The 14,564-nt window shown below is 48.9% G+C and overlaps 1 protein-coding gene across 1 annotated transcript in view; it reads left to right on the top strand.

Moving 5' to 3' along the window:
- GRIK4 (glutamate ionotropic receptor kainate type subunit 4) overlaps positions 1 to 14,564 on the top strand; it is a 176,709-nt gene that overhangs the window by 95,307 nt on the left and 66,838 nt on the right. Inside the window, exon 3 of the mRNA XM_040085041.1 lies at positions 11,772 to 11,936. Coding sequence (XP_039940975.1) covers positions 11,772 to 11,936 — 165 coding nt within the window. The remainder of the gene's footprint in view (positions 1 to 11,771; positions 11,937 to 14,564) is intronic.

Genomic DNA, 14,564 nt, shown 5'->3' with positions numbered 1-14,564 from the left:
GAGAAAGGGGAAAATCGCTTTACAGTAATAACTGTTATTTATATAAGGGAACAGCTTTGGATATATCAAAATGCGAGGTTTCAAGGTAATGACCGGCCTCTCACAATCATTGTTATCCATTTAAAAGACACTTTCTGTGATGGCGAAGAGATGGAGGAAATAGCCCCAGTCCTGCAAACTGATCCAAAATGAAGTTTATTTTATTATTGTCGCCATTAGTCTGTTCCCAATCTGATAGGATTGTGTTAAGAAAAAGGGGTGAAGGCTGGAGGAGATGAAGTGGGGCTGGAAATCAGCCTTGCAGAATTGGTTGGGACCGTTTGTTGGGCTCATTAGAGACCTGGAACCTCACCTTGGCTCCTTCCAGAGCCTCCCTCCACCGCGGCTCTGCTCCTTGGGCAGGAAATCTGTCTTGCACAAAGCAGGGGCTGAGCTCTTCGGCAGGAGTCAGGAGAGACTCATGAATGATTCACGAGGAGGGATTGGGGGTAGCTGGGAAGGATGATAATAATATTCTCCATGTGTCAAAATATAACAATAATTTGACCGGCTCTAATTTTTAATAACCACTGGGTTTGGGAGCAGATGTGATGGATGAGCTGGAGCAAGCCATGGTCTCCCAAGCTGGCTTTTCACTTCAGAGCACCAAGGCCACTCTCTGAAATATTGGAGCTGTACAAAACCTCTCAGGCTGTGGGAGGAAGGAGCAGAAAGCTGAAAAGGAAGGAACAAAGGGTCTGCTCTGCTTTCTTAATTCCCATTAGAGTAAGTGTTAGAGATGATCCTTAATTGATCCGGGCTCAGAGCAGCGCTGGAGCGGGAATTTTATCATCCTTAAACCTCCAATCTCATGGAGTGAAGCCTTTCAGAAGGGTTTTCCCCTCAAACCCTGCAGGGTGTTGTTGTGAGCGTGGGATGAGCTGCGAGGGGAGGCCAGGAGTGGGTGGCAGGGAGGAGAGCTCGGGGGTTTGGTGATGGGGTCGCAGTTTGCTGTCCCAGCCGTGGCCCAGGACGTTTCTCACGTGGGAAGAGGCAGGGGAGGATGACAAAGCAGCCCTGTTTCTCCAGGCGGGCTCTTTCTGGCTGGGATAATGAAAAAGAATTGGATTTGTGAGGGCAGCTGACACAGCTGGCTGTCTCCAAGATGTTTTCATTGCTGTGTTAAGAAGTCTTTTACAGACTTGGAGAAGCACTGGGAACGTGCTGCTGCCTGAGGCTGCCAGCCCTGACTCCTCACGTGACAGCAGCCAGAGTGAGCCCCCAGCAGAAATTCCAGGAGCACCCACTGGAATACCAGAGAGTGGGAAGGGGCCTTGGAAAGGTCTCCTGTCCCCCTGCTCTCCAAGGGTGCAAGTGTCAAACTTCAGCTCTTGCAGGTATCCTCATTAAGACGGCTGGAAGGAGGAGGAGTTAATGATCTGAGCCATGACTTCAATTAATCAGTGTAAATGTTGCTTATTTATAACATAAACCCCAGCCTATGGAAAGCTCTGTTGTTTAATTAAGCTTATCCCTGGGAACCCTGATCCAGTTCCTCGCTGCATTAATGTCACTGATGCAGTTTCCATTCTGAGCAGCTCCAGAGCAGGCTGCAGGGGATGTAATTCACTCCCCTCCCTCTGCTGTACAAGCCTGGCTGGCTCTGGAACATCTCAATCCTCACCCGGTGCTGATTCCTCCCCGATCCCACCAGCTCTTCCATCATTCCTGACATCCCAGGAGCCTGCAACGGGTTTGTTCAGCCTTGTTCACTAAGAGTTTTTGTGTCTGCTTTAATTTACTCTCTGCAGCTGAGCCTTTCCTGTAGCCTTGCTGTCCCCCCTTCCCTTCTTGCTCCTCACTTGCCCTCTCCAGTTTCTGCGTGGTGTCTTTAAAACTTCTCCAGATGCAGGAGAATCTGTAATGAGCTCCCGAGCTGAAAGCAAAAGCTGTTTGCCCAAAATTTGTTCTTCACCCTGGCTGGAGAGCCTTGCACTTAGAAACCTCAGAGGTTCTCTGGGAAAACTTGGAGTAACTTTTTAAAGATTTTGTGGTTGTTTTTCCTGTTGTGCCTGGGATTCTCCAGGCAGTGTTTGACACCCTCCCTGCTTCGGGGTGGTCTCCAGAGGATGCTGAGACAAATTGCTCCGAGCAGGGATGTTGCTGTGCATCACTTCACTCACTCAGGGCTCTGCAGATCTCAAAAAGCCATCTAAAAAAAAAATCAAAAAACCAAAACACAACAAAGTGGAGCTGTCTTTTTAATTTTCTTTGGTCCAAACGACCAGAAAAAGTATCCTGGGATTAGATGAATTAGCAATGTGCTGCGAAGATGGATAGAAAGGCAGGGAAAACCACGTCAGAGTCCAGGAAAAAGCAAATTGCTGTTTCTCTTTCCAACCCAGGAGTCAGGGAAGAAGCCATCAGGGGAGAAGGATTGCAGTGGGCAGAGCATACTAACGAGGGGAGGCAGGAAGACGTTAAAGCAACCCATTAAATCAGCTGGAGGCTGAGCGGCAAAAAAGAAATAAATGGAGGCTGCACAGATTGATCGGTATCGGATCTGAAGGGCTTCCACGTCTGCTGTGGCAGCTCCTCAGCATCTCATCCCAGCGTGACTCAGCAGCAAGAGGCGTTTGTTCCATCAGGAGAGGGCAGGGATGAAAACAATCCTGAGGCACGTCAGGAGAAGGCTCAAGTGTTGTTTTAAACCCGGATCAAACTCTTTTACGTGGTTTAAGACATCCGGATCCTTGTCAAGAGAGGTGAGGTTTCCAATGTCACCTTTTCCCAACTTTTATTAATCTTTTTCCCAACTTTAGTCATCTTTTTCCCAACTTTAGTCATCTTTTTCCCAACTTTATTCATCTTTTCTCAAATTTATTCACCTTTTCAGCTTTTCTGTTGGAGCAGACAGGTTTAGGGGAAAGTGTCCCTGCCCATGGAAGGTGTCCTTACCCATGGAATTTCTCCCTGCCCATGGAATCTCTCCCTGCCCACGGCAAGGTTGTGGAATTTGATGATCTCTGAGCTCCTTTCCAACCCAAAGGCTCCCAAGCACAGTTTGACTCTTCCACTCACACTCAGCCACGTGGCATCCACCCATTCGTCTTCCCACACTTTCCTGCTTCCAGGGGTTCCCATCTCCCAAAAGCTCTGTTTGTAGTGCTGACTTTGTGATGCCCTCAAATGCCTGAGGGCTGAGGCAGAACTGTCAGGTCTTGGTGACAGAAAAAGCTGAGTCCCTAAACGAGGCTTTCTGAAGCCTCCTGGCACTTTAAATCTGTTTATTTGTGGTCCCGGAAAACCTTGAGGAGGAGCCACCTTATCTCTTCACTCTTCATCCACCATGAGAGAACGAAAATCGTTGCACATATCATTGTCTGGCTCCTATCTTTATAGGAATCGCCATACCTACACCCAGCATGGTGGGCCCTTGTCCTTGGGTCCATCTTTCCGAGATTTGTCACAGCAGCAGCGGCCAGTGATCTGGAACAGGAGTAGAAGCGGTGCAAAATATCTCCAAACTCTCCGTGTTAATGCGAGCAACTCCCCAGATCCCTCTGCGACGTTTTCCCCCCTCCTCACCTTGATATTGGGCATGCATCCAAGGCGGTTTTCTGTCTCTGTGTGTGGATTAATGGCTGGATGGGAGAGACCAGAACCTGGAATTTCCCTCCTTTGGGATGAGCTGTGCCTCCCTGCAGTGCACTGGGGTTTGCCAGCCTGGGAGGGATCAGCCAAAGCTGAAACAGGGAGAAGAGCAAATGCCCTTTAAATGCTGAGAGATCCTGAAGGGTTCAGAGGCAAATGGGCATTAAAGCCCCACTTAATGGAAATTCTGTGGCTTTAGAGAGATCCCCCTGTTCCTTAAATCCTGTAACCTGCTGTCTCATCCTCACCAGGATCAGACGAAATGGCCTCAGATTGTGCCAGGGGAGGTCTGGATTAGATATCAGGAGAAATTTCTCCATGGGAAGGCTGCCAAGCACTGGCCCAGGGTGGTGGAGGAGTCACCACCCCGAGAGTGTTCCAAAAATGTGTGGGTGTGGCGCATGGGGACAGGGTTTAGTGACCATGGGGTTGCCTTGATGATCTTCAAGGTCTTTTCCATCCTGTGATCAGGAGGAGGTTCAGGAAATGCTTTCCCCTGCAAGGCAAAGTTCCAGCTTTGGGAATGTTCCTCTCCTTAAATCCCTGCCAGTCAGAAAAATCCCAAAGTGTCGCAGATCTTTGTGTGTGCTGGAACAGCCACTGAAACTCAGCCGCCTCTGGGGACGGAGCTCTGGGATTTTGTGGGCACAGACCACATTTATTGAGGGTATTGTGTGGGGTCTGGATCTTTTCCTGCCTGCTCTCTGCCAGCTCTCCAGCCCCAAATCCCAGAGCTCCATTATTCATTGCCATCTCTCAAATCCATCATTAGAGCCATAAATCCTCCTGGACTTTCTCATTTGTTTGTTGGCTTTTTTGTTGTTGTTGTTTCTGGGTTTTTTGGTTTTTTTTTTTAACTCAGAACTTTACCCATTGTTTCTTCCTTCCTCGTTCTTTTTGCTTGCCTGGCAGCGGCACTTGGGGGTTTGTGTGGTTATTTTTCTTGTGTTTATACTCTCCACTGACTTAATTAAGTTCTTGCTCGTTTCTTGGCCTTGCCAAGTTTATTGGCCCCACCAGGGCTTCCCAGTGCTCTCTTCCTACAAAACCACAGCTGCTGCCAGTCACCTGAGACCACGAGAATGGGCAGAAAAACCTCCTTTGGAAACTCAGCTTGACATTATGGAAGCCAAAGGCAGGCAGGAAAAAATGCTCTTCCTGACTCTAGTCAGTTTTTTTAGGCTAAGAAAATAGGATTTGGGCATTTAGGGGATGAGGGTGGCCTTGCAGGAGCTCGGATTTTTGGCAAGCTGTGGTCCAAAGATGGAGCTTTGCAGAGGTGCTGGAAAATCTGGATTAGAGGGCGGTGCTGTGGGGAGTTCCTGCTGGGAGCAAAGTTTCAGGGAAAACAGAGAAAGCCATCCCACCACATTGACCCGTGAAGAAACAAGCTCCTGGTGGCTGGAATTCCCTGGTTTTGGGGGTTTGTGGACATGCAGGAGAGCCCCTGGTGTTCATTCTTCCAGCCTGTCCCTTCCTTTCAGAGCCACAATCCCATTCCCTGACCTTACACCTCATTCCTCCTTCTCCCTGCTTTTCTCTCAATGTTTTTGGGGAATTCTCTTGGCAGGTTTTTCAGGCCATGGAGTGGGATATAACTGGTCACAATCCCAGTATGTAAATCCCCAGCTCAGGACTTTCTCCACAGCTGCAGTGCCTCAAGTCTGGCTGTGAAAACTCACAGGAGTTTCCCTTTAAAATCAATTTCCTCCCCTGCTTTAGCACCAGAGGGTGGGTTCAGACCCCCTTGAGCCAGCTCTGCATGGGAATTTCCCACTTTAGACCCTTTTCATATCTTTTTTGTGTCTTTTTCTCCTCACTTCGTGCTCAAGGTGTTTGCTGCTGCCTCGGAGTGGGATTTATATTCCCCAGATCAGGTGAGATGAGGAGCCTGGAGGGTTTTTACCTGCCTGCCCCAGGGGAGTGATGTTTGCTGGGATCCAGGGTTGGTCCAACCGAGGTTTTGCCTCCCAGCATTGATGGACAGATCACTCCCCTCCTTCTCAATTTCCCTGGGAACTCCAGGTCTCGCGGAGCGTAATTCTGATTTTATGTACACAAAGCAGTTATTAAAGAAGATAAAAGAGAGATTGTGTTTCAAGCAGCAGGAACTAAAGCCCTCAGCTGTTTTTTCATCCCAACTCCCCTGAATCTGCTCTCTCTGGATAGCAGGAAAGAGAGGGAAGCTCCATTTAAATGCAGATTTCCAGTGCTGGCCAAGAGCAATAAATAGCCCTGAGCTACCCCAACCAGACAAATATTATCAAGCCTCTTTGTGAAGGAAATTTTATGTTTTCAGATCTTCTTTTTTCCTTGATGAGATGCTCTTACCTCGCAGAGTAATAGCGTGCTGACGCCTTTTTTATTTTATTTTTAAGCAGCACTTCAGAGATTATAATGGAAAATACAATCCCACCTGTTTCTCCACTGGAGCTCCACTTGACAGCCCTGTAATGAGGAACTGTGCAAATTTCCTCTCCTTTACTCAACTGACAGCCTGGAGGGTTGCTGCCTTATTCAGCAGAGCAGAAAAGCACAAAATAAGGAAATTTTGGCAACAGTTTTTAACCACCTGACCCTGCAGCCCTCGGAGTTTCGGAGTTCAGGAGGACGGGGAGGTGTGGAGGTCGGGGGCATCTCCTGGTGTTCCTCAGCAGGACGTGGGTGTTTGAAGAATGAAATGCTTTCCTGGAATTCTTTTGGGTCTCCTGGTTTGGAGAGGGAGGAGTGGTTGGCTCTAGTGGCAGGTACTGGATCTTCTGGCTGGCTGGACTGGGCTGGACTGGGATTGCAGCTCTTAATTTGATAAAGGGGGCAGAGAGGATTTGAGGAGCAGGGAATGGTGTGGCCAACAGGAGCCAGCTGGAATTCTGTGTCCAGTTCTGGGCTCCTCGTGGAATGAGGGACATGGAGGGGCTGGAGTTGGGAAAGGGCTGAGCCTGGAGAAAAGGAGGCTCAGGAGGGACCTTGTGGCTCCTGACAGGAAGGGGCGATTTGGGACCTTATCCCAGGGAACAGGGACAGGAGGAGAGAGAACGGCCTCAGGCTGGACACCAGCAGGAATTTCCTCACGGAAAGGGTTGTTAAATATTGGCAGGAGCTGCCCAGGGAGGTTTGGAATTCCTGTCCCTGGAGGTGTCCAGGGCAGGACCGGACTGGTGCCACTCAGAGCTCTGGTGGAGATTGGGCACGGGTTGGATTTGATAATCCCAGAGGTCTTTTCCAACCTCTGATTCTCTGGCTGTGTTTACAGCATAAATCAGGAGAGGTTGTGATCTTAACCTGTCATTTGGGACATTTAGGAAATATTGCAGGTACCTTGATGTGTTTTGCACTTGGAGGGACGGGTTATGAACAGTGAAATATCCTGTTTACCAAGCCACTGCTGTGTTAAATCCACATTTTCAAGAGTTGCCATGAGATGGAAATCGTGTTTCTGCGTGCGACTTTACATTTCAAAGGTACAAAAAAACATCTGAGAAAATGTAAATTAAAAAAAAAAAAGCCGTGAACAGGGCGAGGTCAGCTGCACACAGTTTTGTTGTGGCTGTGTGTAATCCTCGCAGTGGCATCTGTTCCCTGTTACTGTTGGAAAAATGTGATTTCATTCAGTTTCGGGTGAATCATGAGTTGGGGAGCGATGCTGAAGCTGGCTTGCAGCGTGATCAGCCTGTCACAGCGCACATGCTGGAGTCTGGCTGGGGCCACGGCGCCCTGGGGCATGGAGCACGGAGCCTTTCTGCTCCCTCAGCCCCGCTCAGAACCAGCTGGGGGTGGCGAGGATGGGATTTCAGATCTGTCTGAGCTGGCTGGGGCTGTGAATCAGACGAGGGCTGTGTCTCACCCAGCTCTGGGAGACAGCTGTCTGCAGCTCGGGGAGCACACGAGTGACAGCCCTGCCTGCCCCTGGCCACTGCTTTGGCACAGGGAGGCACAGCTGAGCAGTTTGGGGTGAGAAATGAATGCCTTTCCTCCCCATGGAGGAGTTTCTCCAGGGGAACAGGCAGAAGGGGTTGAGCATCTGCTGTCTCAGCTGGCTCTGGAGCCACATGGGCGCCGTCCTGTGTGGGCTCAGGGATGTGAGTTTGGGGAAGGCACAGGGAACTCCTTGTGCAGATCCTGGCTCAGTAGGGAGCACCAATTCCTGCTCCTTGCCCAGCTCCTGGCTCAGCAGAGAGCACCAATTCCTGCTCCTTGCCCAGCTCCTGGCTCAGCAGAGCACCAATTCCTGCTCCTTGCCCAGCTCCTGGCTCAGCAGAGCACCAATTCCTGCTCCTTGCCCAGCTCCTGGCTCAGCAGAGCACCAATTCCTGCTCCTTGTGTAGCTCCTGGCTCAGCAGAGCACCAATTCCTGCTCTTTGCCCAGCTCCTGGCTCAGCATAGAGAACCAATTCCTGCTCTTTGCCCAGCTCCTGGCTCAGCAATGAGCATCAATTCCCCCTCATCCCCCATCCCTGAGGGCTGAAAAATCCCTGTAGGGCATTCACTAAAATCTGCTTTTCTCAGGAGGTGCCATCCCATCCCCTTGCATTTCTCTGGCTCCCAATTATGCCTTTATTTTTTAATGATACCTTTGCTTTTTAATTATACCTTTAGTTTTTTCTGCTTTTGCTGTTAATTCATTAACTTTGAGCGTCGCCTTTGAAATCTGTGTCTGATGGAGATTTGCAGTGGAAGTCACTTGTTGCTTGAACCTTGATTGATTATTACCCAGCTACTCCAAAGGGATAAACTCTCCTGGTTTGGTGCTTCTGGGGCGTGGATTTTGTGTTAATTGCATGGAGATTCCAAGTAAATTGACTAAAAAGCTAATTATTACGATAGAAGGGATTTTTTTTTTTTTTTTTTTTTTCTGACAGAAGTGAAACATCCCATGGGAAAAGATGCTCTTCCTGAGAAAAGCTCAGTCCTGGCTGGCTTCACTCAGTGCCTGGGAAATCCTGAGCCAGGCACTGCAGATCCAGGTGCTCCTGGCTCCCTCTGCAATATTTTTCTCATCACTCTTGGAGAAGCAGTCTAGACTGGAGACATTTATCATGATAGGGAAGAGAGAAGTGATTTTTGAGGGCAACAAAGTTCAAAGGCTTTGCTGCAAGTCTTCAGGATTAAAGATTTACTTGATGCATCTTCCCCTGTTTAATAGACAGGAAGAGATGAAAGTGAATTTCTATAAAGATTTTTTTTGTTCATACTTAATGATGCCACTATTAGATGAGCTTTGGCACAGTGTCCCAAGCCATGAAGCTTTAAAACCAACCTTTTTTAAACATTCAGTGACCTTTTTTCATCCTCCAGCTTTAATAAATAAAGATTAGTTCAGCCTCATTACCTCCCTGGTCCTGGGGGCTGGTTTAATATTTAGTTAAAGTAACCAATCTCCCCAAATGAGCACATTTTGCTGGTTTCCTTTCCCAAATCCCACAGGGAGGCTGGAAACTCGACTAGAATTCAAGCTGGGTTCTGGAGCTGCTGGATCCCGGCTCTCCATCTGAATTCCTTTCTTTCCAAAGCCTGCACTTTCCCCTTCCTCTTTTTTTTTGCTCCCAAAGTTGAAATGCAATCAGAGCTGAGTATGTGAAAGAGTTTGCTGTTGTTATTTTGGGTCCCTGCCCTTCTTCATCTCCAGGGACATTTCCAAGATTCCCAAAAATAAGAACAGAAAATCCCATCCTGAACAGAGATTTAAAAAAAAAGCTCTGTGCAAACTTTTTTTTTTTGCTTAGCTGGCTTGAGGAAACTATTCAAAATGCTTTGGTTTTGACTATTTTTATACTTAAGGATCATTCAACCGTGCATTAGTGGAGTGGATTTTGTTTGAAAGCTGCCAATTAGGAAAATACTTGAAAACATTCCCCAATTTAGTGATTTTGAAGCTTTAAATTAGAAGTTAATGAATCTGAGAATGCTGACTTCCACTCCCCCACTGCTGATCTTTAATTTGACAGAGTCAGCACCTGAGCAGGAGCTGCATTTGGTGATGCTCAGCACATGGATTTACCCTTCCCTGGGAGCAGGGCTGGAGGAAAAGTTTCTACAAGAACTTTCCCCTCTGCTTCTCTCCTGGAAAAGTGGAGTTTGTGGCAAATTGTTCTCCCAGCTTTGTTCTAATTAAAAGAAGTCATCAGCCATACTAATATCCCAAAACCCCTGCTCCTGGCCTTGGAGGAAAGCACAACCCTTTTTGTTGCATAATGGGATTAAGGTGAACTTAATTTAACTCCCATAAAACTGGGAAAACATAGGAAAGGAAGGAATTCTTGAGTATTATCAGGATATGAAGTAAATCAGGCTGGTGTGAGCCACCTTCGGGCTTCCACTGCTGGGGTTAGGGCAGGGCCCTGCAGTTGTGCCAGGAGAGGAGAGATCCCACTGGGATGAGCAGCGCAAGGCTGGGAAAAGAGCCCTGGGTGCTGGAATCAGGCTGTGCTTTGAGTTTTGGGGCTGGGTCAAAGCCTATGGACCAGGAAAACCAAAGGAGAAGGAGCCTGGGCCCCAGACAGGGGGCTCTGGCTGTGCTGGAGGCTCTGTGGTGGCAGAGGAGGGTGATGGGAGCAATGAGAACCTTCCAGGCACAGCCCCGATCCCTCTGTGGATCCCTGAGTCCCACCTCCAGCTCAGCATCCCTGTGCTGCCCTAACCCTGCTCCCAGCCAGCTCTGCTTCCAAGTCTGTGTCCTTTGTGCCTCGCTCTTAGCACTCAGGGGATCTCCCTGATGAGCTTTATTTCAGTCCCCAGCTCATTTATACTTCTCCCTACCAAAAAAGCCCCAAATCCAAACCTGTTGCAGCACAAGGACAGGTTCCAAAGCTCCAGCAGGGCACCCTGGCTGCTCCAGGGAGTTCCCACATTCCCTGCCATGAAGCAGCAGAGCCCCACTAATCCCTGCTCTGCTCCCCTACACCTGATCCAGCACCTCCTGGATGGCACCGCTCCCTGCAGAGTGATTTTTTTGGGGAGGGAAGATAAGAATTGGTGCTTTTTTTAGTGCATGCAGCAAACAGCGGTGCTGCTCCTCCCCAGATAAAATGGCAAAGCTGCGTTCTGGGGGGAGACCTCCTGTTAGCAAGGTTAAACCCCCTGGGGTGCCAGCTCCTCAGGAAATTCTGGCCTGAGTGCTCCATTCCTGAATCTTTTTTGTCTTCCCTCCAGAAAATAAAAATAATACCCCTCCCCACCACCCTCTGCCTCATGCAGATCTGAGTGGGCAGCCCCAGGAGCCGAGTTCAAGAGTCAAGAGCGTTCTGTTTGAAAAATATTTGTCTGTCTCCACCCACGGCTGCCCACCTGCTTCCTGAAATACTCCAGCTCTCATCTCCCCATCAATTCTTCCACAGAAGAATCATTCAGGCTTTTGGGGATGGTGGTGTGTCTTTGTTAGGATGTGAGTGTTACCCTGGTTTTTCTGAGTTTCTTTATTAGCCTTTTGATTTTCATAGATGGAGTCAGATCTTTTAGATACTGTACAATATTAGAGCAGTTTTTTACCTTTCCCACAGAAGTAATATAAACAAATCCTTTGTTTTTCATTCTCTGTCCTTTGTTTGCATATTTCTAACCTGAAAACAATTGTAACTGACAGTTGGTCTGGCCACTGAGGCTGAGGGGTGGAAACCCCAAAAAGCCAATCTCCTGCTAGACCCACAAACGTATAAAAAGTAAAAAAATAAACAAAGGATTTGTTTATATTACATCCGTGGGAAAGGTAGAAAACCGCTCTAATATTGTACAGTAACTAAAAGATCTGACTCCATTTCTGAAAATCAAAAGGCTGATAAAGAAACTCCGAAAAACCAGGGTAACACGCGAGGCCACGGAGCTGGGTGTTTTTGGCTTGGGCAGCTGGGTGCGCCTCTCCGGGAGCAGCCAGCCTGTGCGGCGGCGGCAGCCTGGCAGCGTGGGTGGCTGTGCCGTGCCGTCCCAGCAGGTAAAACAGAGGCTGCTGCAGAGATTTCACCACCCACCCGTCTGGCGGGACCTGGGGAGCGGGAGAAGACAGCGGGAAAGGCCACGAGTGGGAAGGGGGAAGCGCCGGCTCCGGCGGTGACGGGAGCGCAAACAGAGCTCCTGCAGGGATCGGGGAGAGCGGGGACGGGGAGATCTCAAACCTAACCAGTGCCAACGCCTTCTTCCCCCCGCAGCTGCCATCCTGGATGACCCCATGGAGTGCAGCAGAGGGGAGAGGCTCTCCATCACCCTGGCCAAGAACCGCATCAACCGCGCGCCCGAGCGGGCGGGCAAGGCCAGGGTGGAGGTGGACATCTTCGAGCTGCTGCGGGACAGCGAGTACGAGACGGCAGAGACCAGTGAGTACCGCGGGAGCCCGGGATTTCCGGACGGTGGGATGAGCGCGGCTGCAGTAGAAGCCCTTTATTGTTGACGTCACGCTAAAATTGCGGATTCCAGGGCGGCCGTTTGCGCGTTTCTGGATTGGTTGCGCCGCTTTGCTCGCGCGGCTGGCGCACGTCCCTTGGGGAGTTTGGTTGGTTACAGTTCCCAGCCTTCGCGGCCTCCTCTGTCCTGTTCTCGTTGTCTTGGTGTTTTTGTTTCTTAGCCTCTTCTTATTTTTAGAACGGTTTGTGTCTTTGTAGCCTTGATGCATTCTGAAAGAGCTGCTGATGATAACTAATGCCTACAGGTGGTAGTTTGGCTGGAGCACTTTATATTCAAAGCTAAGCAGACACAGTGCTACAGAGTACCAACCACAGAGAGCCCAGCTCTGCTCCCAGGACGTGTCTGGCACACTGAACTTGGGATTTTGTGGCAGTCAAAAGGGAACAGAGAGGAAAATCCCATCTCTCTGCTCCTTGCACGGAGTAGTTTTCACTCAGTGGCATGGACTGACAGGATTCCTGCCCCCAGTAAGCTTTGCCACCACTCAGTGGCTTGAAAAAAACAATTTCCTTTAATCTGCCTCTCAATAAACAGGGGTAATGCTGATCCTTTGTCAAGCACTTAATGGCGAGCAAACATGAGACTCTCGGGCAAGTTGGGTGCAATTAAGTTGCTTTTAAAACCCCGTGGAATCCTGGGTGTCAGCAAACATGCCGGCTCTTCCTGGAGCTTGAGATTGGCAGCAGATTTATTTACGTCAAGTGAAGCTTTTCAAGTGATGTTTGAAATGATAAGGATGAAGAAGAGCAGCAGATTTCCCATGTCTCCTTCAAGTCCCTGAAGGAAACTGTTCTCTATTAGGGTTGTTCCTCTGGGTGCCCAATATGCCACTTCTGTGCTGGTGAATAAAAAAGAAATTGTTGGTCACTGTCCCACAGTTTGAAAGAAACCCTAAAGGTCTGTGATAGTTTTTTTTTTCCTGTAAGAGGGAAAACCCTTTGGAATAGGAAATCCTCCTTTTAGAATCGTTTTTTAGCCGACCTTTAGAGTTCAAGGGAAGGCTATAATTTTTTATTGCCAGTTGGCTCGAGAAATCTGGAGAAATAATTTTAAATAAGAGGGATTTTAGACTTGTTTCCTAATGATTCTGCATTCCATGACTGCGTGATCTGCAGGGCATCCCCAGAAAGTGTGGCAGGGGGTTGTGGTTTGGGGCTGGCTGGTTTTCCTGGAATTTTGGTGGGTTTTCTGCCCGAGCAGTGGTGGGGGCTCTCCAGGTGAGCTGGCGGAGCAGCTCCGTGGGGCTGTGTGGGATCAGCACATCGCTCCTTCATTTCCTGAGCGAGCGTTTGCGCTATTTATAGAAGTGTGCAGTTAATAAAGAGCGTCTCAGCAACTACCTGGGCTCTATTTATAGAGCCTTGAGGCAGCCCAGGTTAAACCCAGCTCAGGGACTTGCACCCAGCCCTTCCCCACTGCTTTGGATCCCTCAAGTTTTAAAGATTTTCCTGGTCTTCCCCATCTCTGCTGTCCACTGCTGTCCCCTAACTTGGCACAGCATTAGGGCAGATCCAATTTACCTGGCCAGACCTTGCAGAAGGGAGGGGATCTGCCTGGAATCACAGAGTCCCGGACTGGAGGGGGTTGGGAGGGACCTTAAAGCTCATCCAGCTCTACCCCAGCCTGGCCTTGGACACTTCCAAGAATCCAGGGCCTCCCCATGCTCACAAGGAGGGATTTTTTTTTTTCCCACTGTCCCATCCATCCCTGCCCTCTGGCAGTTTGAAGCAGTTCCCCCTTGTTCTGTCATTCTATCCCTGTAAAATCTCTCTCCATCTTTCCCTTTCCCTCCCTTCAGGAGGGACAATGAGATCACCACTTTTCTTTTCCGGGCTGAACAACCCCAGCTCTCCCAGCCTTTCCTCACAGCAGAGCTGCTCCATCCCTCTGATCATCTTTGTGCCTCCTCTGGCCTCGCTCCAAGCACATTCCCAGTTTGTCCCTTAATATATCCCAAATCTCCCTGTGAGACTCCTAAAAAACGAGAAAAATCTTCATTTTCCTCAGCCTTCTTTGTCTTTGAAGGACCCAGTGGCATTTTTTAGCTCCACTTTTGTTCCTTCCTCGTAAATATCCTGCTTGTAGCAGCATTCCTTGCTTGGACCTTAGTTTGGGAAACAGATTTGATGGCAGTGACCCCAGAGGTGCTGTGGGGATCGTGAGAGGGATTTCTGCCTTATTTTCAGCCTGTGACACTGCTCAGGAATTCTTCTCTTGGAAGGCTTCTCCAGCAGAGGAATATTAATTGGCTGACAATGAAATATTATGCAAGAAATTGTTGATTTCAGCAGAAGTTGTGTTTGGGGAGAGATTGGAAACAGGACAAGTGAGGAAGAGGCATCTCCCATTTCCAGTTTTCACCTTGGGTTGATTTTCTGTGTTCTTTTTACTTGGATTTTTCGAGCAGAAATTGGAGCAAATTGCCTCGATTTGGGGGAATTTTGCAGTGTGTTATTTGCCTTTTCTTCAGAGGCATAAAGAAAAAAATGTCTGGGAGCTTTTCTTAGAAAAGGAATAATCTGGATTCTGTATGGCTCCGC

The sequence above is a fragment of the Hirundo rustica genome, chromosome 23, assembly GCF_015227805.2.
Source record: "Hirundo rustica isolate bHirRus1 chromosome 23, bHirRus1.pri.v3, whole genome shotgun sequence".
Classification (NCBI taxonomy): domain Eukaryota; kingdom Metazoa; phylum Chordata; class Aves; order Passeriformes; family Hirundinidae; genus Hirundo; species Hirundo rustica.
Note: the sequence above shows the minus strand (reverse complement) of the source record. Positions and strands in the feature narration are given on the sequence as shown.